Raw genomic sequence first — 21758 nt, forward strand, 5'->3', positions numbered from 1 at the left:
CTCTATGGCTAACAGGCAATGGGTAAGACAGTCAGGACTAAGCAAGCCCTATTCATAGCAGCATTGGAGAGGGTAACTTTGCCCCAGTAAGCTTGGACAGTCTTGGTTTCTGATGGTTGTTCAGGGTGATGGTTTGACTCAAACCTTCCACTCACACATGTATCATGCTTGGAGCATAAATGTCCTGAGTATCCTATTGTATGAGCCATGGAAAAAGCCATCAGCCTGGGTGACATGAATCATGACATGTGTAGATCAGAAGTCCACCCCAACACCACCTACCTCTGCCTGGGGGGGACATTCCGTTTTCACTGAATCACTCCTCTCAAGTATGGCTTTATCTGCCTCTTCAGCTTCAGCTTCAGTTTCTTCATCTTGGATTTGTTTCTATAATCAGAGCCAAAGGTCAAAGTAATTAGATGGTTCTGTGTCTAAGTCTGTGAGGATTTTAATATGCACACAGTGCTTTGTCTGGCCAGCAAGCCTAACTCACACAGGCCTTGTATCCTGACCACTAGTGGAAACCCGCCTTTCCCTGCATACCACTTGTTTGCCCATTGACTGACTTCAATCTGATTTTTTTAAAGTGAGTCTGGCGGACCCCTTCATCAACAGTGGGAACCCACCCACCCAAACGCTGTGTTGTCCCCCAACCCCTGCTCTGTGCTCTTTGCCTCCTCTCTCAGGAGCACACACTTACCTAGCTTTGGAACCTCTGGATCTTCTGTTCTGTGGGATGGGTAGGCTGTGGTGTCACCAGTTACCTGTGCCCTGGTGTTACCAGTGTCTTGGAAAGGGTGTGACACCAGACCCTGCTAGACCTCCTTGAGCCACCCTCAGTTCTCTTGGAGACTGACCTTCTTTTGCCAGCCACACAGAGTCAATGGCTTCTCTTGGAAGAGTCCAATCAGCCCCTCAGTAGCCAATTCCAAACTGCCCCCAGACCAGCTGCTCTGAGCTTCGATGAACTTCGTGGACTTCGTGAAGACACTTTTGTGATATGTATGTATGTATATGGATAGACAGCTATCCATCCACTCATCACCATTTACCCATCCATCCATCATCTATTTATCTACCCATCTATCATCCATCTATCCATCCATCCTCCTTCCACCTATGTATGTATGTATCTATCTATGTATCTATCTATGTATCTAATTATCTATCCATCCATCTATCATCTACCCATCTATCTATCTATCCATCCATCCATTGATCTCATTTATCTATCTATCCATCAGTTTACAGCTTTGACTTATTTACTTTGTCTTGTCACATTTACCTTCTATGCTTTAGGGATTCCATATCATTGTTGCCTATGGATTGTTCCTTCTCACACTCTTTTTTAAAGTGCAATATATGTTTTTGAAACGATACGTTTATTTTCTGATATTCCTGTGTTTGTGTAAGAGGGTGAGGAGGTCAGGGTGTGGGCTCAGCATTTAGATTGAGTGTCTGCTGGGCATTCTAGTTTTGTTGTTGTTTCTGGATGTCTGTGTTTCCTTGGACAAGTGACCCTGAAGCACATTTTAGGCAGTGACTGGAGATTTTCTTGTACAGATAGCTTGTGTCTTGTTCATTTATTTCATTAAAAAACAAACAAACAAACAAACAAAAATAGGGCTGGAGAGATGGCTCAGTGATTAAGAACACTGACTGCTCTTTCAGAGGTCCTGAGTTCAGTTCCCAGGAACCACATGGTGGCTCACAATCATCTGTAACAGGATCCAATACCCTCTTCTGGTGTGTCTGAAGACAACTCCAGTGTACTCATATAAATAAATAAATAAATAAATAAACAAACAAACAAACAAACAAACAAACAAATTCTTTCTAAAGATATCTAAAAGTGTATTTCTCTTCATTGCTCTCATTTTAACTCCATTTCCCCCTTGACCTGAACATCAATAGACTGCACAATAAACACAGCTGGACAAAGAAGAGACAGACTTTAAGAGTCAGCCAGTGAGGACATGAAGTCCTCATCCCACTGAGGACGGTGTTCAGGTGGAGAAGTTGTCTGGCAAGTGCTGGGGATGAGATGAATGGACATCAATGTGGAAGATGGCAGGGCAGATGGAGCGGGGCAGGACAGGTATCCACAGAAAGGAACACCTGAAATGGGGTGTCAGAGCTTCAGCGGGGGTGGGGTGGGGGTGGGGGAGGGGCATGGGGACAGAAGGATCAGATAAATAGCTGTGGCGGTGGGGCAGGTGGTCATGAGAGGTGAGAGGGAGCGACCACGTAGAACCACTATGGGTAGTTATCAATGACTGCTGTGTCTGCTCTCTCAATGCTTAATTTCTCAAAATTCATGTTCATTGTTACGACGGGAGCGAGGCGTGAAGGATTACCTGTTTTAAAGAATTGCACATGTTGTGAAACTGGTCTAAGTTGCAAACTCAGATATGGGTGACAGGCAGGATGGAGGCTGAAGTCTCCAAGGATGAGAAGCTGGTGTGTGTGTGTGTGTGTGTGTGAGAGAGAGAGAGAGAGAGAGAGAGAGAGAGAGAGAGAGAGAGAGAGCCTTGTCAGCTGATTTTGGAGTGTTTAAGAATGTCACTGTGCTTAGGTAGGAGGGGACTATACGCACCATAGAAAATTGAGGACTAAGGGTCGGGGTATGTGTCAAAAAGTGAGATCTGAACTATTTTGCATTCCCCTTCCCCACCCGCCAGCCCCGTAAGAAGCAATAGGAATTCCCAGTGTGTTTGTCATGTCAAACCTGTGGGTCTCTAACAATCACCCCTTTTCCTGGTGCTTCTGAGGACAAAGGGGAGGGGAGTGAGGGGTCTATCTGTACCTTTTTGTCTTGCCCATAGCTATGGACCTATATTGTTCTTGTGTATCAAGTGGGGTTATACTTGCCATATAGACTTTCCTGGGGGAACTTTGGAGAGAGACCTCCTTCTGTGTAAGAAGCAAAGGGTCCTTACAAGAAAGAAACTTTGAATCTATAGTGTTTGACTCTGTCCTGAGCCCAGGATGCTGCTCACACAGCGTCCTAGACATCCAGGGTCTCCCTCACTTCATGTCTATTAATGTCTACACAGTGTCCTAGACACCCAGTTTTAGCATTTCTTCTAGGCTCCGCCCCACAGTTACCTGAGGCAACACCCAGGTATGTTTGACTCACTATAAAAGGGGTTCCTTGCCCCCTCCTCTCTCTCTTGCTCTTCTCCCTCTCTTCCCTCTCTGTCCGTTTCTCCCCATTCTTCTCCTCCCTCTCTCTCCACATGCTCATGGCCAGCCTCTACTCTCCTTTCTCCCTCCTCCCCCTCCCCCTTTCTCTGTCTCTGCTACCCCCTCAAGTCCCCTTCCCATGCCCTAAATAAACTTTATTCTATACTATACTGTCTTGTAGCTGGTACCTCAGGGGAAATAGATGCCTCAACATGGTCCCTCAGAGGCACCCCTTCCTCCCTTCCCCCCACCATACTGCACCTCCACCAAACATATCCCTTTCCTCTTCATTCTTTTTATAAAACAGAACACCCAGGGTCTCAGTCACCTCATGTCTATTAATGTCTACTGCTGCCTTTCAAATCACTCCATAACCTTTGGGGCTCATCATCCCCACCACCTACCTCCCCATTTCTCACCACTCCGGGTTTCTGTGCACTGTTTGCCTTGGAGGGGAGACAGGTCAATGGGGTGAGAGCTGGCTCCCCCAAGTTTAGGGACAGTGAGACCATGGGATCCATCATCTCAGTTTCTTGCCTACCTCCAGTTGCACCTTGTTGACGTTTTCTGTTTCTTCTGGTGTTTCCTTTTTCTTATCTTGATCAAGTTCCTGAGATCAGAATTGGGTTGGTAACTGTGGTGGTTTGAATGAGAACAGTCCCGCCCCCCAATCCCCCACAGGCTCACAGATTTGAATGCTTGGTCGCCAGAGGGTGGCACTATTTGAAAAGGAGGAAGTGTGTCACTGGGGGTGGGGTGGGGGTGGGGCTTTGAGGTTTCAGAAAGCCCATTCTAAACCCAGAGTCTCTCTCTCCCAACTGTCTGTGGATCCATACACAGACCTCTGAGCTGCTTCTCCCGTGCCATGTCTGCCTGTATGCCACCAAAATGGGCCAAACCCCAGAAACTGTAAACAAGCCTCAATCACATGCTTTCTTTTACGAGAGTTGCCGTGGTCATGGTGTTTCTTCGCAGCAACAGAATCATGACAGGGACAGTTGGGTCAAAGGCAAGACTAGTTTCTCTTGGTTGTGTCTAATGGCCCAGCTCCATATTCTATGCCTGAGTCCCCTGGAGAGTCATCCAGGACTTTGGTCTGTCAAGGATATGTCTTTACCCCAGGGCAGGTGAGGCTGGCAAGTCTTACACAACCCTGACTGACCATGGTGGGAGGGCCCCAGCTTCAGATGTTCATTCCTCTCTAGGTGTTGCTCCTTTGGCTTCAGCGGGGGCCGGGCAGGTGGTGAAGGAGGAGCTGGCTATGACGTCACAAAGATGCCTGTGACTCACAGACCACGTTGTCTTCTACTAGCTCAAAGATGCTTGGTGGAGAGAGTTCACTGGACCATTTACTCTCCTGCCAGGGGTGGATCAGGGATGTCGGGATGTGTGAGTTTTTGCTACCCCAATGATGACTGACTCATCTCAGGGCCCATCCTGTCACACACCATTGGGAATACCTGTTGTTGTCACAGGAAGGGACATGGGCCTTCCTACCCTCCTGACTCAGGCTGGGTTTCCCTATCCTCTCTGCCCATCTTCCGAGGTGTCTGTCTCTAGGTACTTCCTGGCAGCCCTCTGGAATGTTTTCCGATGACGGGGACCAGCAGTTGCTCTTCATGGCACTTTTCCAGCTTTCCACGACCTTTCAGCCTCAACTCGGCCTTCTTTCATCTTCTCCCGATTTCTGCTTTGCTCTGCATCCCTTCTGAGCTGCTCTCTGGAGCTGTTCAGTTGCAGGTTGATGCTACCGTCACTGTCATGGCTGCCATCACAGGGGAAGAGGCAATTTTGCCGTTATTGATGCTGCTTGCCACCGGCACGTAGTGCTGCGGCCCTGCTGATGTCTCTGCTGTCACTCTAGCGTGGCACCTGTCATAGGTATTGCTGCTGCTATCAGACTTCTCCAGCTCTGCTCCCTCTTCATTACCACGGCTCTTATGTGGCCCCACGGCTGCTGTCACTGATGCTATTACCTCAGGGTAGCGGCTGCTGTCATTGATGCTACTACATTCTCAGCTGGCTGCTGCTCCTGATGCTCCAGCTCCACCGTTGCAACCGCTAAGGCTGCTGGACACTCCCTTGGCTGCACTGTTAGCACTGTCCTGGCTCTTGGCCATTCCTGTGATTCAGCTATTGCTCATGGTAGAGCTCTTCACAAATCATCTTGTCTGTCCCTTTGGACCAGACGGAACAGTCACTGTGAGGTTACTACGGCATGTGCTCCCTCTCGGGTCTGGGTGGAAAAGTTGCAGGTTCCTTAGAGTCCCACCAAGTGCTGTGACAACAGATGACTTCAGAGCGGACTTAACTCATTCACCTTTAGGATCTGGGGTGATAGTTCAGGTGACTGCCTGGCTGAGAGTTCTTTGTTCAAGGTTGAGAAGGCATTAAGGACAAGTTAAACTGCTGTCAATGAGGACGTCAAATTGCCCCTCCCATCCAACGTCATAGCTTATTAGTAGGAAAAATAAGCATCAGAAAGTTTAAAGGACTTTTAAATTTGAAAAAAAAAATTAAAATATAATTAACACAATTTCCCCTTCCCTTTCCTTCCTCAAATCCCTCTCTTGTCCCTGTTTCAAACCTCTCTCATATTTCCCCTCACCCCCATCTCAAGCTGACCCATTCTATCCTGGGTCTGTGTGATGGTTTGAATATGGAATGTCCCTTGTAGGCTCCTGTTTTGAAGGCCAGGTTCTTAGGTGGTAGCCCTGAGGTGGGGGATGCTAGAACTTTGGCTGGTGGGGCCTACCTCTGGCAGATAGGTCAGTGGGCACATTCTGGAGGTTGTATTTGGTCCTGGCCTGTTCCTCTGTACCGATTTTTATTTTCTGGTGCTTTGAGAGAGGGATTTCCGGTTCCCCATACCCACCATGAAGTGCCTAGAAATGAGGAGTCCTGTGACAATGAACTGAAACCCCTGAAATCACCCAAATTGTGAGCCAAAATAAATCTTTCTTCCTTTTAATGGGGTGTCACAGGTGTCTGTTGTAAGGACAACAAAACCAGAAGACAGTTTAGTCTCCATCCCAGGCCTGTTCACAAGAAGTACTTCTTGAATCCCAGCCTTCTGTTGGAGAAGTTTTGCTAAGCCCTTTCCCCAAGCTGTCGTCTGCCTTCGTGCCTTTCCACGGTTGTCTGTTAGTCCACAGACAGGATTGATTTTATGTTGAGGCTTGTTGACATTTAATTTTAGCCTCTGTGTTAGCATCATGAACACAGCTGTTCACATCTCTTCAGTGATTCTAAGCAAGCAACGAAAACAACCAGAGCCCCCTGCCCAGGCTTCTCCCCCTGCCTAAGCTTCTCCCCCGTGCCCAAGCTTCTCTCAAGTGTTTCCCCATCATCCAGCTTCTTTTAACTATTATTTTCAGCCCCATAAACCTCACTAACACGTTGTATTGAAAATCATAGTTTCCATTTTCAAGGCTCTCTCTCTGTCGAGTTCATTCTGTGTGGATAAAGACTTAGTTTGCCCTGCTCTCAGTATGCGTATAGTACGCCCTTTTGTAATAGACCAGTATTACATCACTGTGACTGCTCTCCACTCAGGAATGGTGCCTCATGAGAGCACAGCCTTTCCAGAACTTTCCTTTTGTTTGCTCAGAGCCTTTCCTTTCCTAATTCGCCCTCAGACTGAGGGTAAGTTGAAGATTTTCTGTCTCTCCCTCCTTTTCTCCCTCCCGCTTTCTCTCATTTGCATCAGCTGCTCTCCTTCGAGCTGCCAGCATCCTCCCCATTGCTTCCTGTTCTCTCTGGGCAGACTCACCTGTGTCCTGGATCCTCAGATCCTCAGTGCCGGTGCAGCAGGCTTTCATCAGTTCTTCTGGAGCTGGATTTACAGTGCTCGTGAGCCACTGGAGATGGGTGCTAGGAACTGAGCTGGGGTCATCCGAAAGAACAACTGATGTTTTTTCATGCTGATCCAAGCATGTAGTTTCAAACACACGTTTTCTCATCGACTCTTACATTGCGCTCTGTAAGGGTCTGGTGCAACTTTTGCATGGAGATCTCCACGGAGTGACAGGAAGGCCGAGCTGCACACCAGGCCTCCCCATCTGGGATGCAGCCCCTGCTTTTACAGAGTGCGTCCTATCACACTTCCTAGGATGGAATGCATCTGAAAACTACCAGTGTACCTACAATTCCAACTGAAAATTTTTACGGTGGATGCCTTTCATCCCAGCATTAGGGAGGCAGAGGCAGGCAGATCTCTGCGAGTTCAAGACCAGCCTGGTTTCATGAAATCTAGTGCCACATAGTGAGACCCTGTCTTGGGAAGAAAAAAAAAAAAGATTATCAAATTAGTGGTGGCACATGCCTTTAATCCCAGCACTCGGGAGGCAGAGGCAGGCAGATTTCTCAGTTCAAGGCCAGCCTGTCTACAGACAGAATTTCTCTGTTTAGCCCTGGCTGTGGTGGAACTCACTCTGTAGACCAGGCTGGCCTCGAACTCAGAAATCCGCCTGCCTCTGCCTTCTAAGTGCTGGAATTAAAGGTGTGTACCACCGTGCCCAGTTGGAAGTTCATTTTATTTAACCCTGAGAAGCTGAAGTTTTGATAGCTCTCATCTTGAATTTTTCTACTTTTCTATTTTTAGAAAGCCTTTATTACATGGAAGATGCATTTCCTGATTTTCTAAATGTAGCTTTTGTCTGTTTGACAGTTGGTTTGTCTTTTTCCTACTTACCGGAGTTTTAGTATATATATTTTTAATACATTCTCATCCTCAGAAGTTTTTTTTAAGTTAATATGCTTTGGCTGTGCATAAAATGATATTTTTAAACCCATATACCTTTGCACTCTAGTTATATTTACCTTCATCACACTCCGGCCCTCCCCTTCCCCCTCCTGCCAGCTCCTCTCCTTCCAAACAGTGTCTATGTTGTGTGTGCCTGTGTGCATTCTCCTGTGTGTGTGTTGTTTGCCACACACAGCATGTGAAGGTCAGAGGACAGCTGTGGGGGTTAATTCTCTACGGCCATGTGGGTTCTGGGAATGAAACTAAGGCCTAGCTGGAGCAGTGCTGGAGAGTTCACTGTGGTGGCATGGATAAGGGAGAAGCAGCATGCTTACCAGCGCAGCTACCACTCAGGCCCAGATCAGGGGCTCTGGGTTAGCCTGTCCCCAAATCTATATCATCTGCCAATGGTTGGGATGTGTGAAGAAAGTGCCAGTCTTGCTGATCCAAAGCTGTAGGATCTCTATGACGCAGGACAACAACAGGATAATTGGGAGGAGCCCCAGTGAGGATCTGATACTGATGGTGTCACAGAAGCCAGAGATCTCAAACCAGACCAGGGACTCACTGCAACGGACATTTGCAAGGGAAAATGAATGGAGAGAGGGATAGAGTGGGACATGCTGTGATACACTACACAATGAGATGCTTTTTAATGCTTTGTTCTTGTTTTGTGTGTTCATTTTGGGGAGAGGTTGCAAGGGTGAAGGCTGGGTAAGTGGGAGCAGGGAGGTAAGCAGGACTGGGTGGATGATGTGAAATTCACAAGAAATAAAACTTAAAAAAAGAATACAAGATTTCAGGTGCTTGAATAAACATTTGTCCAAAAAGATATTTTACAAATGATCAGTATTCATAGAAGGATGTGGGGCGGTGAACTGTGAACAGACAGCCTGGTCTGCAGTCGAACACAGGCCTTGAACCCTGGAGACTGATAGTCTGCCTTCATGTGACAGTAGGAGTTTAGCCATGCCTCCTGGGCCCCTGGTTCCTGTCCTAGCTACAGCCTTCCACAGTCCCCCCCCCCCTAAGAGAGGTGTGTGGCTATCAGTCACATAGGAGCAGCACCAACCCCTGCCACATGCAAATAAGGTTTCCCCAAAGCTCTCAGACCAAACCAATGAGAAATACCTGTTGTCAATCCCTGACCCACCCCCAAACTGTATATAAGAATCCTATCCGGAAGGATTAAAGGTGTGAGAGAACAACTCTGTCCTAAGATCTGTAACACTTGGGAAGAGGTCTGCTCTCTTGAAACGCTGCTGCCTGAAGCTCCACCACACTCCTCACTGGCTAGTCGGATGGCCTCTCGTTAGCCCAGCCCATCCCGACTCAGTGCAGGGCAGCACAGAGTTACTGAGTAACCCAGAAGGCACAGCAGTAGAGCCGGAGGTGGAACTAACTGCAACAGCAGAAGCAGCAGAAATGACTTCTGTTCCCTGCCCGCACTCGCTTCCCTTCCCTAGAACTCTCGCATCAGGCCAGGCCAGAGATCTCCGTGGAAAGCCTGTGGTACACAGGCCTGCAGAAGGATGTGCAAAATCCTTAGTCGCTAAGCAAATGCAAATCAAAGCCCTCATGGAAGCACCATTCCAGGCTAGTGGGAGGGCAATAATTTGATAGAATGACATTTGTGGCTTTCTGTAATGGCCTCTGTCTGCTGCAGAGACATCTTTGATGAGGAGCGAGAGCATCATTTATCTGTGACCATAAGGAGAAGTTTTAGAATGCAGTTAGCAATTATTCTGGCTAGTAAAGTGTAGTGGATTTTTCTCTAAGAGCCAAGCATTAATCATTATTTTAATAATGTTTAACTGTCCTCTTGACAATGATTATGACCTGGCCCAGCAGTACCAACAACCTGCCAATCCCTTTCACGTGGCTGATGGTACTGTCAACTGCTAACCATTCGGAGTGACTTCAGTCAGAGGAGCCCTAAAGCATGCACACAAGTCATGACCAGTCCCTGCAGCAACAAGAAGGCATCCGGTGATACTCTGTGAAAAATCTGGGTACAGAGCCCTGTCCTCTTGCAGGTGGCTGTTTAATGGGGGGTCTGTAGATGATGGGTCCTGATGAGGAAGGACTTTGCATCCAGGATATCAGAGTCATTAGCTACAGCCAAATGATTTTGGTCAGAGAGAGCAACATAAACAGGGAAGACAGAGGAGGCCCCTCAAGGACGTGCTTGGGCAGAGATAAAGCTCAATGAAGAGAACTCTCTGGAGAGAACCCCGGGGGAACAGAAGACAAGTTCCACAAGCTGAATGGGAACAATGTTGGCATGCTCTGCTCGAGATGCTTAAATGGCTGGTAGTGTCTAAGAGGACACTGGGAGAGTTTGAAGGCTATGGCTGCATTGTGTAGGGTGGTGGACTAGGGTGAGGGAAGACTGGCAAACTTGTTCTAAGTAGGTGGAAAGACCTTAAGAGGACAAAGGAAAGAACAGCGTATTGAACAGCTAAGGGGAGTGGGCATCTGGCGGTGTTCCTGGTGACTCTTATCCTCAACTCTCCAGCCACACAGGCACTGTGTGGTCCAGGGCTCTCACATGCTCTGCCCTTGGGAGTTCAGACACACGCTGCTGCTGTCACCAGAGCAAGCTTGTGTGGTGCTGTGTGTCTGCAGTCCTTGCAGGGACTTGCTACTGGACAGGCAAAGACCCGTGTTAGAAGACCTGATCAGTTCTTTATTGGCAAGGATATGCAGTCTGATATACGACAAACCTGTGATCCCAGAAAGATATCAAGCCGTAAACGTAGTTTGTTTCCTACAAGTTCATAGCTGCCCTGGAAAAAGCCACGGGTGTGGCAGTTATACCAGCGCCACGACGCCTGGATGACACGGGTGGCGTAGCACAACCTGCAATAATTCTGGCGGATTTTCAGCATCCGGACCCACGACTGAATAAGGACGCAGGCCCTTGTTTCTTGTGCCATCAAGTGCAGGATTATCAGTCGATTCTTTTCCTGTCTTTTGGCCAGTATCTTCCTCCACCAGCATTGAATGATCCATGCACTGAGGGCGGCCCTCAGCAGTGAGCGTCTCACCAGGGTGCCTCGCCACCAGGCCTGTATCTTTCTGGCATTCTGTGTTTTTCGTGATAGATGCTGTAGGGATAGCTGTAGTGGGGTGTAAGGTGAGGAATGGTTTTAGTTTTCAGGGGTACAGCCACAGGTAGGTTACCTCCTTTAATTGTGTAAATGAACCCCTCTTCATGCAGTAATGGGGGGGGAGAGAGAGAGAGAGAGAAGAAGAAGAAGAAGAAGAAGAAGAAGAAGAAGAAGAAGAAGAAGAAGAAGAAGAAGAAGAAGAAGGAGGAGGAGGAGGAGGAGGAGGGAGAGGGAGAGGAGGAGGAGGAAGAAAAGAGAAGAAGAAGGAGGAGGAGGAGAAAGAGGAAGAGGAGGAGGAAGAAAAGAAGGAGAAGGAGGAGGAGGAGGTGAGCAAAGCATATTATATATATATATATATGTGCATGAAAAAAGAATGAAGCTATATTCCCAGAAGATGCCCTGACCCTACATCGCTAATCATGGTTTCCTCTGACATTTTTGAATGCTGAGCAGGGCAGGAGGATGAGCCACGGAAGCAGGAAGGCATGCTACCTCTGTTCTCCTTTGCGTTCCATATCAGTTAGTGAACAAGCAGCACAGTGACCTCTGAGTCCCCATGTCCCCATTTGTAGAATGCGGTACATTCGCGCTTGTGAGGGTTTTTGAAAATTTATTGTCTGCATGAGTGTTGTGTCTACACATATATTTGTACCATGTATGTGCCTAGTGTCCTCAGAGGTCAGAAAAGGGGCATCAAGTCCCCTGGAAATAGAGTTACAGACAGTTGCAAGCTACCATGGGGCTGCTGGAAACTGAAGCTAGATCCCGTGGAAGAGCAGCCAGTGTTCTTAACCACTAAGGCATCTCTCCAGCCCCTCACTTAGGTGCCTATAAACCTGGCTGGCCAATTTAGAGCAAGAACCTTATAGGATCTTTTGGGTAGAGGACCACATACTGAGACCAAGACTTCCTAGCAGGAACTTCCAGGAAATTGGCTTTCTTTACTCTGCCTCTCCTTCTCTCTCTCTCAGTCTTGTCATCTGCTACACCCCGACCCCTGTCCCTTGTTAGGTCCTAATATTAAATTTCTTTCCTCACACAACTTAGGGTCCTGACCTCATCTATTTCTTACTTCCCAAACCTTTGTTTGTTTGTTTGCTTGTGTTTTTTTTTTGTTTTGGGGGGTGTTTGTTTGTTTTTTTTTGAGACAGGATTTCTCTGTATAGTCCTGGCTGACCTGGAACTCACTCTGTAGACCAGGCTGGCCTCGAACTCAGAAATCTGCCTGCCTCTGCCTCCCAAGTGCTGGGATTAAAGGCATTGCACCACCACTGCCTGGCTCACTTCCCAAACCTTAAACCTTAGTTCACACAATCATACATGCACATGTGCATGTGTGCACATACCCGCACCCTTACACAATTCTGGATGTAAGAGTTCTGCTTAGATGTGTTCCCCAGACACAGACCCCACACCCTACTACCTGGCTCTGCATATCACTGCTATCACTCTCTGGGGTGGCTTCTCCCCACGCCACGCCAGTCATGATGTCTCAGGCGGAGGAGGTACCCAGAAGAAAGCAGTTCAAGAAAAGCAACCCCCATGATCCCAGCTTTTGAGAGGGAAGCTGTTCTGTTAAGTTTTTGATGCTGAGTGACAGCAACCCAATCTCTTGCTCACATGAGTCTGTTTGGTGCACACATTCCATGTCCGATCTATGTTGTGGGACGTGGAGAAGACCACGGTAAGTCTGGGTAACATAGGTCAGAGGTGAAGCAGGTCAGGGCTTACCTCTAACTTCGAGGGCCACGTGTGTCCCACCTTTGGAGTGGATGAAGGTCTGAGCTCTTTATTTTCCTTTTCCTTTTCCTTTTCTTTTTCCTTTTCCTTTTCCTTTTGCTGTTGTTTCCTTGTTTCCTTGATGTCATAGATTTCATCATCTATACTAAAGTGAACATTCCCCTTCTATAACCAGAATTAAAGGAGAAATCTGTGAGTGGGTTATTCATTGAACAATTACATACCCATTTTAGCACACGCCTGGTCTCCACAGTGGCCCAGTATCCCTAGATGCTGGACTTATCTCTGTCAACTGTAAATCCACCTTCTATAGCCTACGCCTTACACTATACAGACAGCCCATGTTTGGAGATAGATGGTTCAAATCTCCCAGGTCTGCAATCCCTTAAATTCCCCCATGGCTGGGGTTATGATGGAAGGGTCATCATCTCAGGTCTATACTCCTCCAGCCACGAGGCTGGCAAGAAGAGTGAAGGAAGGGAGCCGGTGATGATGTCATAAGGCCATCTGTGATGCAGAAATCAGCATGGCTTCTAAGAGTTGAGTGGGAGCCCATCCATGCCTACAGAAATTTCCGAAGTTGGGCTATAAGATCAAAGTACAAGCACCACAGCCTCTTTTGAATAAAGACGGGAAATGTTAGTATTTTGATTTGGTGGAAATTATTAAAATTAGCAGCCTGACATATCAATGGGGATTTCCATCGATGGCTCTTGGCTCAGTCACACAGTGGGTCAGCTCAGTCACACAGTGGGTCTAGTAATGATCTTCTGGCAAAACATATAGCAGATGTTTTGCAGGAGGAGCTTCATGAATGGCTCCTGAAAATATGTCTGTCCTAGAGAAATGAGGAAAGAAACATGGATGGCCGTGAATGGAGTAGACAAAGTAATTGCAGCTCTTCCATCCTTTTGGCAGAACTGTGACCCTAACTACTGTGCAAGATGTTTGGCAGTTTCCAATTATGCCAAATATATATCCACCCTATCACTCAAAGTCCCACTCCTGGTTGCAGATGAAAAATGGAAATGTATCTTCACGGCGTGTGTGCACAGGCTGCTTGATCCTACAGTGCCTGCCTAGCAGGCAGGAAGCCCTAGGTCAGTGCTCAGCATTGTATAAACTGGATGTGGATGTATGTACCTGTGATGTCAGCACTCAGGAGGTAGAGACAGGATAAGAAGAAGTTCAAGGTTATTCAGTCTCAGCAACATATACCAAGTTTGAGGCTATCTTGGGTATAGCAGACACACACACACACACACAGACACACAGACAGACAGACAAACAGACACACAGATAGACAGACAGACAGACAGACAGACAGACAGACAGACACACACACACACACACATGGCTGCTACGATGTCTCAGTATGCCAGGTGCTTGTCATACAAGTCCAAGGACCCAGGTTCAATCCACAGATCTCGTGACAAGGTGGAAGGAGAGAAATGAGTCCATAAAATCTTCTTGTGACATCTGTACATGCACCATAGTGTGCACCCCCCCAACCCACAGTGAGGGAAAAAAAGCGTGCTCACAGATGTCCACGGCAGTTTTATTTTGATCAAATCAAAAGAGGCAGCGACGCAACTGTCTACCAGTCTAGATGACTATACAATCACACTCATAGAATCAAATAACCTCTAGCAGTGACAACAGGCAGACATGAAGTAATGCAGGGTGCTAAATGAACCCAGTGTAGAAGATTACCTGCCAAATGGCTTCTTGTGTAGAAAATGATAAATCTAATCCACAGGCAGGAGAAATCAGGCCAAATTAGACCACTGCCAGAATAAGGATATACAGGAAGTGCCAACAGCACAAGGAAGCCCAGAGCAGCAGGCTGTATGTCCGGTGTGGTCAGGAATTTGATGACTCATCAAGTGCTTCAAAGCTGCAAAGAGAGCTTGCCTCTGCACTGTCGTGGAAAAGTGCTAGTCAAACAAGCCAAATTAAAGGTCAATATACCTATGCTTAAGTGTTTGTGTTATAAATCACTATAAAGGGGGAGAGCTATGTCAGAGCAGGGTGGCTCAGGCTTTTTATCCTCTCATTCAGGAGGTAGAGGCAGTGAGTTAGGGGCCAGCAGGGGGGTTACATAGTGAGAGCTCAAAAACAATGGAGGACCCTTGACAACATCCAAGACTGGTGTTAGTTCTTTGAAGGTCTCGTAGAATCTGGAAGAGAGGCCAGTGCTTTTAACTACCTTGCCACACCCACTCCAGTAGAGTCTGCATGACAAGTCCAAAAATTTGGCTGCAGTCCTGAGGCAAAAAGTTTCATGGAAACTGCTCTCCTGGAGAGTCTCTGGAGTCCCATAAAAGGATATGGTCCAGATTTGTCCTTGCAATAGTTGGTGGAAGGTTCTGCGTGCTTTCCTTCAGTATTGTGTTATTATAGGTGCCCCCAAGGAATGATTTGACAAATAGCTAAGTTAAATTGAACATTGCTTCCTGGCCTTCACCGGTGTCCCAATATCCTAGGCAGTTGTTGAGCCGACTCTGGGCTTGGAATTTAGTAAGAATGTTACTTATTCAGACGAAATGCCTCCAGTAATGAAAGAGAGATAGTGAAAGAACTCAGGCATTACAATTTACTGGATAGAGTTAGAAATTTCAGCCAGGCGTGGTGGCGCACGCCTTTAATCCCAGCACTCAGGAGGCAGAGGCAGGCGGATCTCTGAGTTCGAGGCCAGCCTGGTCTACAGAGTGAGTTCCAGGACAGCCAGGGCTATACAGAGAAACCCTGTCTCGAAAAACCAAACAAACAAACAAAGAAATTTCGGGGCAAGTTTAACAAAGTAAGTTTAGAATTCTTATTATAGTCATGTATGGCGGACTACATTGCATAATAGGAGAAAGTTGGTGGGCTCCTCTGGTAAATAACAGCTGAGTCACTCCCATATACAGGAATTTACAATGGTTTAGGAAGAAGATTGGGCTGTGGTTTAAGAAGAAACTAGAGTATTGTGTCCTTCGAGGAAGGGTTAGCAAGTACGGACCCTCCCTGGTGCATACTTTCACAAGTCCAAAAGAATAGCATAGTTAGGTGTTTACTAAGGGCTGGCTGGTGGTGGGTTAAACAATAGACTAGAAGCCCTTGCCCCTGGGGTGTAAAAGCCCTCACACCTGGCTTCGAAGAATAAGCTGACCTTAGATAGGGCTGACTTTGTCTCAGTTGTAGCCACTGCCTTGTTCCTGCCAGTTTTTATGTAGGCATCTTTCTGTTTTTGTGTAAAGAGTCATTATGCATCGGATGACTTGAATTACCTTGGCTGATGTGTCACCTAACTTCTTCGTCTTCTTCTGTTACATTCAGATACAGCACTCTCTCTGTGTCAGTGTCTGTTTGTCACTCACTGACTCCTTGCCCCCCTGAGTACTGGGACCCTGAATCTCCCCCCACCCCGCCCTGGGTGGAGGGATTCCGACTGGGTCCAGCCCATGGCACCACCTAGCTATAGCCTATCTCTTCAGCTTCCTCTTCTCCTCCTTCCCTTCTCTCTCTCTTTTTCTCTTTATCCTCCCTCCCCCTGCCTTTATGTTTTTTTGAGGCAGGGTCTCACTGTGTAATTTTGGAGGCCCTGGGGCTGGCTATGCCACATGGATCAGGCTCCGCATTCCACCTTCCTCCCAAGTGCTGGGAATAAAGCTGGGCCCTCCCAGGCACGGCAGCTGGGGTCTTTGGGGATTTTTTTCCTCACTGCTTTTTTATGTTGGTTATTATAGTTGGTTGTATCTTGGTTTAAGTTTGGTGTGCTATATGCACTTTGAAACCAAAACAGGGGTCCTATTGTTGTTAAGGACCCACGTGTCATACATTGTTATTAAGTCTCCACACCTTACAAGAATTACATACCTTACAAGAATAAATTTCTGCCTCCTAAGCTTAATATATCCTGTTTTTCACCCTATGCTGAACTTGTGACCTACGATGATGTATGCCCACACCTCAGCCTTGATAAACTCCTTACTTGTGATATTATGAGTATCCTTTTGCCTTATGAAAACATGCCTTTCCAGATACCTTGATAATGTATTCTTATACTTACCAACCCCACAGGCTGCCTTGAGCCCCAAGTCCTTATTCTCCTGTCCAGGTGCTAACCGCCACTTATTTTGACAGCTGTTTTCTATCAACACTTCCTTATAAAAAAGGACCTCAAAACCCCTTGAGGGTCTGCTCTCTGAAATCCTGACTTTGGGAGAGATAGCCAGCTGTCCACTTCTAACACAGCTTGTATAAGGGCCTGTGATTCACGAAGACTGATACTCCAGACTCAAATAGTATGCAACAGCAAAGAGTATTTTATTCTTCAGAGAACCTGCATGCAGGGGTCCACCATACATTAGGATGGAAGACAAGAGGTATGGACTTTGCATGGGTCGGGGTCAATTTAAAGCCTGTTAGGGGAATAGTGTGAGACTTTACCTTTTTCTCCCTGTGATTGGTTGGCTCTAGCTCTAGGGGTGTGGGTGCCTTTGTGATTGGTTAAGGCTCTGGGGGACTTTGGGGACTTTTGTTGATTAACTGTATTTGGCTCATGCTGAATAACTGGAGTGCCTACTGAACCTATCAAAGCAGACTTGACCTCCTGGCTCTCCTGCATCCCTCAGCCCCTATCTGTTAAAAGGCCCTCCCAGTTGGCATACCCTGCTCACTATCCTAGATCTTCCAGCCCAGGGGCTGGGCTGTCCTTCCCTATATAATATAACCATTTGGTTACCTGATCCATTTAGTTTACTCTCTTTTGGGCCTCCTGGCTGTTGTACCCGGTTCTCCTTTCCCCTCTTTTCTCCTTTCCGCTCAGGGTCACGTTCACTCTCCCAGATGTCCCTACCTCTGACCATGTTCTTTTATCTACAGTAAACTTTCTCCTCCACCATACCTAGGATCTCTCTCTCTCTCTCTTCTTCTTCCTTTCTTTCTTTTTTTCATTCAAGAAGGGTTGCCAAAGGAGCCTCAATCCAGAGGTTGAGAACCACTAGGCTACAGTTTGTTAATTAGGGTTGTCTGCCTGGCTAGTGAGCCTCAGGGATCCGCCTGACTCCATCACCCCAGTGCTGATATTTCAAGTACTTGTCAGTCCACCCGGTTTTAAAAACCAATTATTCTTTGATTATTGTATACAGCGTGCGTTGAACATATTCACCCCCACTCCTCTCCTAACTCCTCTAAGATCCACCCCCACCTCCATCCCCTCTCAGCTTGGTGCTCTCTTATATGTGTGCGTGCTCAGCTTTTTAGTGTGGGTTATAGGAATGGAACTTATGTCCTTGTTCATATAAGGCAAGCACTTTACCTACAGAGCTATCTCCCAAGCAATAGTCTTCATGAAAGATCCTTTGTACAATTTTTCTATAACGGCACAATAGGGGACACACATAGCTGCTTCCTGTGTCAGTTTTCCTGAGGCTTGTCACTGTTCTCGAGCCCAGTGATGACTTAGAGGCCATGCTGGAAACTTGCTGGGTCTTTGCACATAAAACACGGTCCTACATTTCCCCCTCACAATGGATAGCATTTGGGGTGCATTTATAATTGATGCTTAAGAAGAGATTTCTCCAGGAAGTAGGGATGTTGGTCCTCACTCTCTGCTCTGCTGTTGCTGCTGAGAGTCTGACTTACTCCTCTGGAGCTAACTATTGGCTTTATTTCTTCTTCACAATTCCAGCATCTCATAATATGTCTGGCTCCATCTGTTTTCAGTCAGAGTGGCTCAGTTAGCTGGTTGGCTTATGCTGGTTTTCCTAAAGAATCTCTCTCAGACCCTCTCATCAATGACAGAAAATCTTCTCTGCAATACTTCTTTACAGAGGGGTATACATGTGATCAACACTGGTACCCTGGATTCTCCCATTTCTGTGGAATGAGGTATCGGGAATATATGGTCTCTTGGGCAGGGGCATTCTTGAGTCAAGTTGTCACTTGGCACCAGGCTTTTCCATGCTTCCCAAAGCCAGACATTTCCCTAGAGAGAATGACTGTATTAGTTACTTTCTTACTGCTGTGGGGGAATGCTGTGGCCAAGGCCACTAATAGGATGACGGTTATGTAGGTGTACGGTTCCTGTTAAGGCCTAGATGGAATGTTAAGGCATAGGTCACTGTTACCTATCTAGCCTTTCATCTTGTGCTGTTACTAATATTGTAAGGACATTTTCTCATATGTTGTTTCTGCTGTTACTAGGAGACTTTCTCATGCCCAAGTTAATTACATATTCTGATATGTTCTGTGCCCCTGGAAACCAATCAGGATAGAAGTCAGTAGAACTGCTTTATATAGTTGCCCACAATAAGCTTGGACCTGAACCAACCACCCAGCAGCACTGTCCTGCACCTGGGTATAAGCTTTTATGTTATTTGCTTTTATAAGCTATCCTGGGATGGACCCCAACACAAGAAGAGAGACACCTGCACCAATATAAGTACACTGTAGCTGTCTTCAGACACTCCAGAAGAGGGAGTCAGATCTCGTTACGGATGGTTGTGAGCCACCATGTGGTTGCTGGGATTTGAACTCCGGACCTTCGGAAGAGCAGTCGGGTGCTCTTACCCACTGAGCCATCTCACCAGCCCCCCACCTGCACCAATATAAGAAGCCATTTGGAATAAGACTTCCATTTTGAGTGGAAGTGGAGTAAAGTTTAAGTTCCCAAGACCTCCCTGGGAACTGACACCCTGCTTGGCAGAAAGAGACATGGACATGGGTAACCGACATACTGATTGACAAGTTAAGACATGAATGTTAGGCAAGTCCCATTCCGGTTGACAAGTTAAGACATGAATGTCAGACAAAGCAAGTCCCCTGTCACAGTTGAATACACCAACCAATGGAAACAGAATAAATGCACAACAAAGACGTGTTCCTAAGGAAGTCCCCTATCCCTAAATCCTGATTGGTGGAATAACTTGGCACAGACGTTTGTAGCTCTCGGGCTCAAAAAGCCCTATAGGATCTTGACTCCACATTACAGTTAGCTCCCGTGTCTTACTCATGGCACTGATTGATCAGTCTTGGGGTGTGGTATTCAATAAACCACCCTTGTGTGACTGAGATCCATGTCTGAGTGGTTTGTATGGCAATTCATAGACCCCCCAATACTTCTAAAGGGGTGGGATCTATCACCATCATGGTTGTAAGAGTGACATCAGGGAGACATGACCTCAGGAACAAACCAACCTCAAGTAGGAAGCAGAGGGAACCCACCCTCAATGATATATGCAAGCCACACCTCCTAACCCCCCAAACAGTGCCACCAACTAGGGACCAAGCTTCCAAAGGTCTGAGCCTATGGTGCGGGGAGAACTTTTATTCAAACCACCACACTCCCTCCCCTTCTTCCTGGGGCCCCGTAAAAATGCAAAACACATTGAGTCCAACTGCCAAAGTCTCCATAATCCTTCACAGTCTCCACACAGTTTAGAAGAGCAGAGCGTCCAGGCAATCTTGATGGCAAGTTCCTGCAAAATCACAAAAAGCTAATGAGATACTTTCAACATATAATAGCACAGAATAGGCATCTCTATTCCAAAAGAAAGGAGCGAGTGAGGACGTACTGGGCTAAAGTGAATAAGAAAAAGAAATCAAAGGTAGACGTGATTGCTTCTAAGGGGTTGAGGCTTTTATTATAGATATGAAGAAGAATACAATTAGAGGCAGGGGCAGAGACATATGGAAGAGTAGAGTGGACAGGGCCAGCAAACCGAGCTGGGCCCTATGAGGAGACAGGGGAGAGGAGGTGGGGAGAGCCCAAAGTCTAAGGACGGTACCTAAGAGGCCAAGAGGTAAAAAGGACAGATGTAACCACATTAGCTGGATTATATGGGGCAGGGCAGCCCAGCCCCTGGGCTATAGAGTTTAGTATAAGGAGTGGGTTATACCAGCCAGGAGGGCCCTGTAACAGTTAGGGACTGAAGGATGCTGGGGGAACCTAGTGAAAATATCCACGTTATATGTTAATAGGCACCTCCAGTTAGCCATTAGTCCTGTGTTTGAGACTAACACAAAAGCAAGACCATACCCTGGCAGGACAAAGGCCAAATTGTAGCTCTGTGTCTGATGTCAGTGGGCTTAGATAGCCCCACACTTCTAACTTTGCTGCCTGCAACATACATTTCTTTGTTCTGACTCTTTGGCAGCTACATCATGCCCGAGACATGTCCAATGTCTTGGGGTCTCTAATGTGATGCAGGCTTCACCTCCACAACCTCATTCAGTGACCCATTGGTCCCTCTTGCACTCTCAGAGTCCTCATGAAGAGACTACCCTATCATACATTGCCTGTCCTTTGTTGCGCTCTGAAACTGCATTAGATTCGATGACCCCTTTATTCTTGACTCCTTGTCACATTGCCAAGTTTGGTGGCCAACTTGGGATGGGGACTGGGTCCTTGAATCACGTTTGCAGCAACTTCTGTGTGTTGTTTCTTTCCATGAGCAGAAAATCCCTTAGGCCTTTTCAGGAGTTGGCAGCTTAGCTAGAAGGGGTCTTGCTCTGAAACACTCTTTATTGTAAGACAGATCAGGCCTCTGCCTAATCTCATATCTTTGAGCACAAACCTTGGCTGCAACATTAAGTTTTTGCTCTTCTTTTCTTCAAAAAGTACATGTTGTATTTTTCTTCAGTCTTGAAATCTTCACTAAAGAAATCAAGCAAGTCCCTAGGACTGGAACGGAAATCAGCCAGTTATCACAGGAATAGTCTACTAATATCGTTCCTCCCGAAACCTCTTGAGCTGGGCCTCCACTGTCCACATTGCTCTCAGCACTGTTTTCTAAGCTTCTACTAGGATGTCCCAAGAGCCTCTGTATAGAGCAAGTTCAAACACTTTTCTAGTCCAAAGTTTCAAAGTCTTCCACTTTCCTCAAAGACAACATGGTTGGGTCTCTTGCAGCAACATCCCACTCCTGGTACTAATTTCTGTCTTAGCTCAGGCTTCTTTTTTTTTTTTTTTTTTTTTTTTTTTTTTT

General features: G+C 46.8%; 2 protein-coding genes across 4 annotated transcripts in view; both read right to left on the reverse strand.

Moving 5' to 3' along the window:
* Window positions 1-4407, reverse strand: part of LOC110301763 (IQ domain-containing protein F3) — a 33310-nt gene extending 28903 nt beyond the window's left edge. For 2 of the 3 annotated variants that reach the window (XM_021172397.1, XM_021172400.1), the window contains exons 1-3: window positions 4304-4352; window positions 3728-3796; window positions 283-387 (exon numbers count right to left, since the gene is read on the reverse strand). In XM_021172397.1, coding sequence (XP_021028056.1) covers window positions 283-387; window positions 3728-3796; window positions 4304-4351 — 222 coding nt within the window. In that variant the 5' untranslated portion in view covers window position 4352. Of the gene's footprint in view, window positions 1-282; window positions 388-3727; window positions 3797-4303 lie in introns of all 3 variants that reach the window. The other variant, XM_021172401.1, reaches the window with a different exon arrangement.
* A 6191-nt stretch (window positions 4408-10598) lies between these two features.
* Window positions 10599-13254, reverse strand: LOC110302107 (IQ domain-containing protein F5-like). The gene is made up of 3 exons (XM_021172889.1): window positions 13109-13254; window positions 12775-12948; window positions 10599-11052 (listed from the first exon to the last, which is right to left on the reverse strand). The coding sequence occupies exons 1-3, from the start codon at window positions 13124-13126 to the stop codon at window positions 10612-10614; spliced, it is 633 nt and encodes a 210-aa protein (XP_021028548.1). The 5' UTR covers window positions 13127-13254; the 3' UTR covers window positions 10599-10611.
* Window positions 13255-21758: the final 8504 nt, after the last annotated feature.

Source organism: Mus caroli, chromosome 9 (genome assembly GCF_900094665.2).
Source record: "Mus caroli chromosome 9, CAROLI_EIJ_v1.1, whole genome shotgun sequence".
Lineage (NCBI taxonomy): Eukaryota > Metazoa > Chordata > Mammalia > Rodentia > Muridae > Mus > Mus caroli.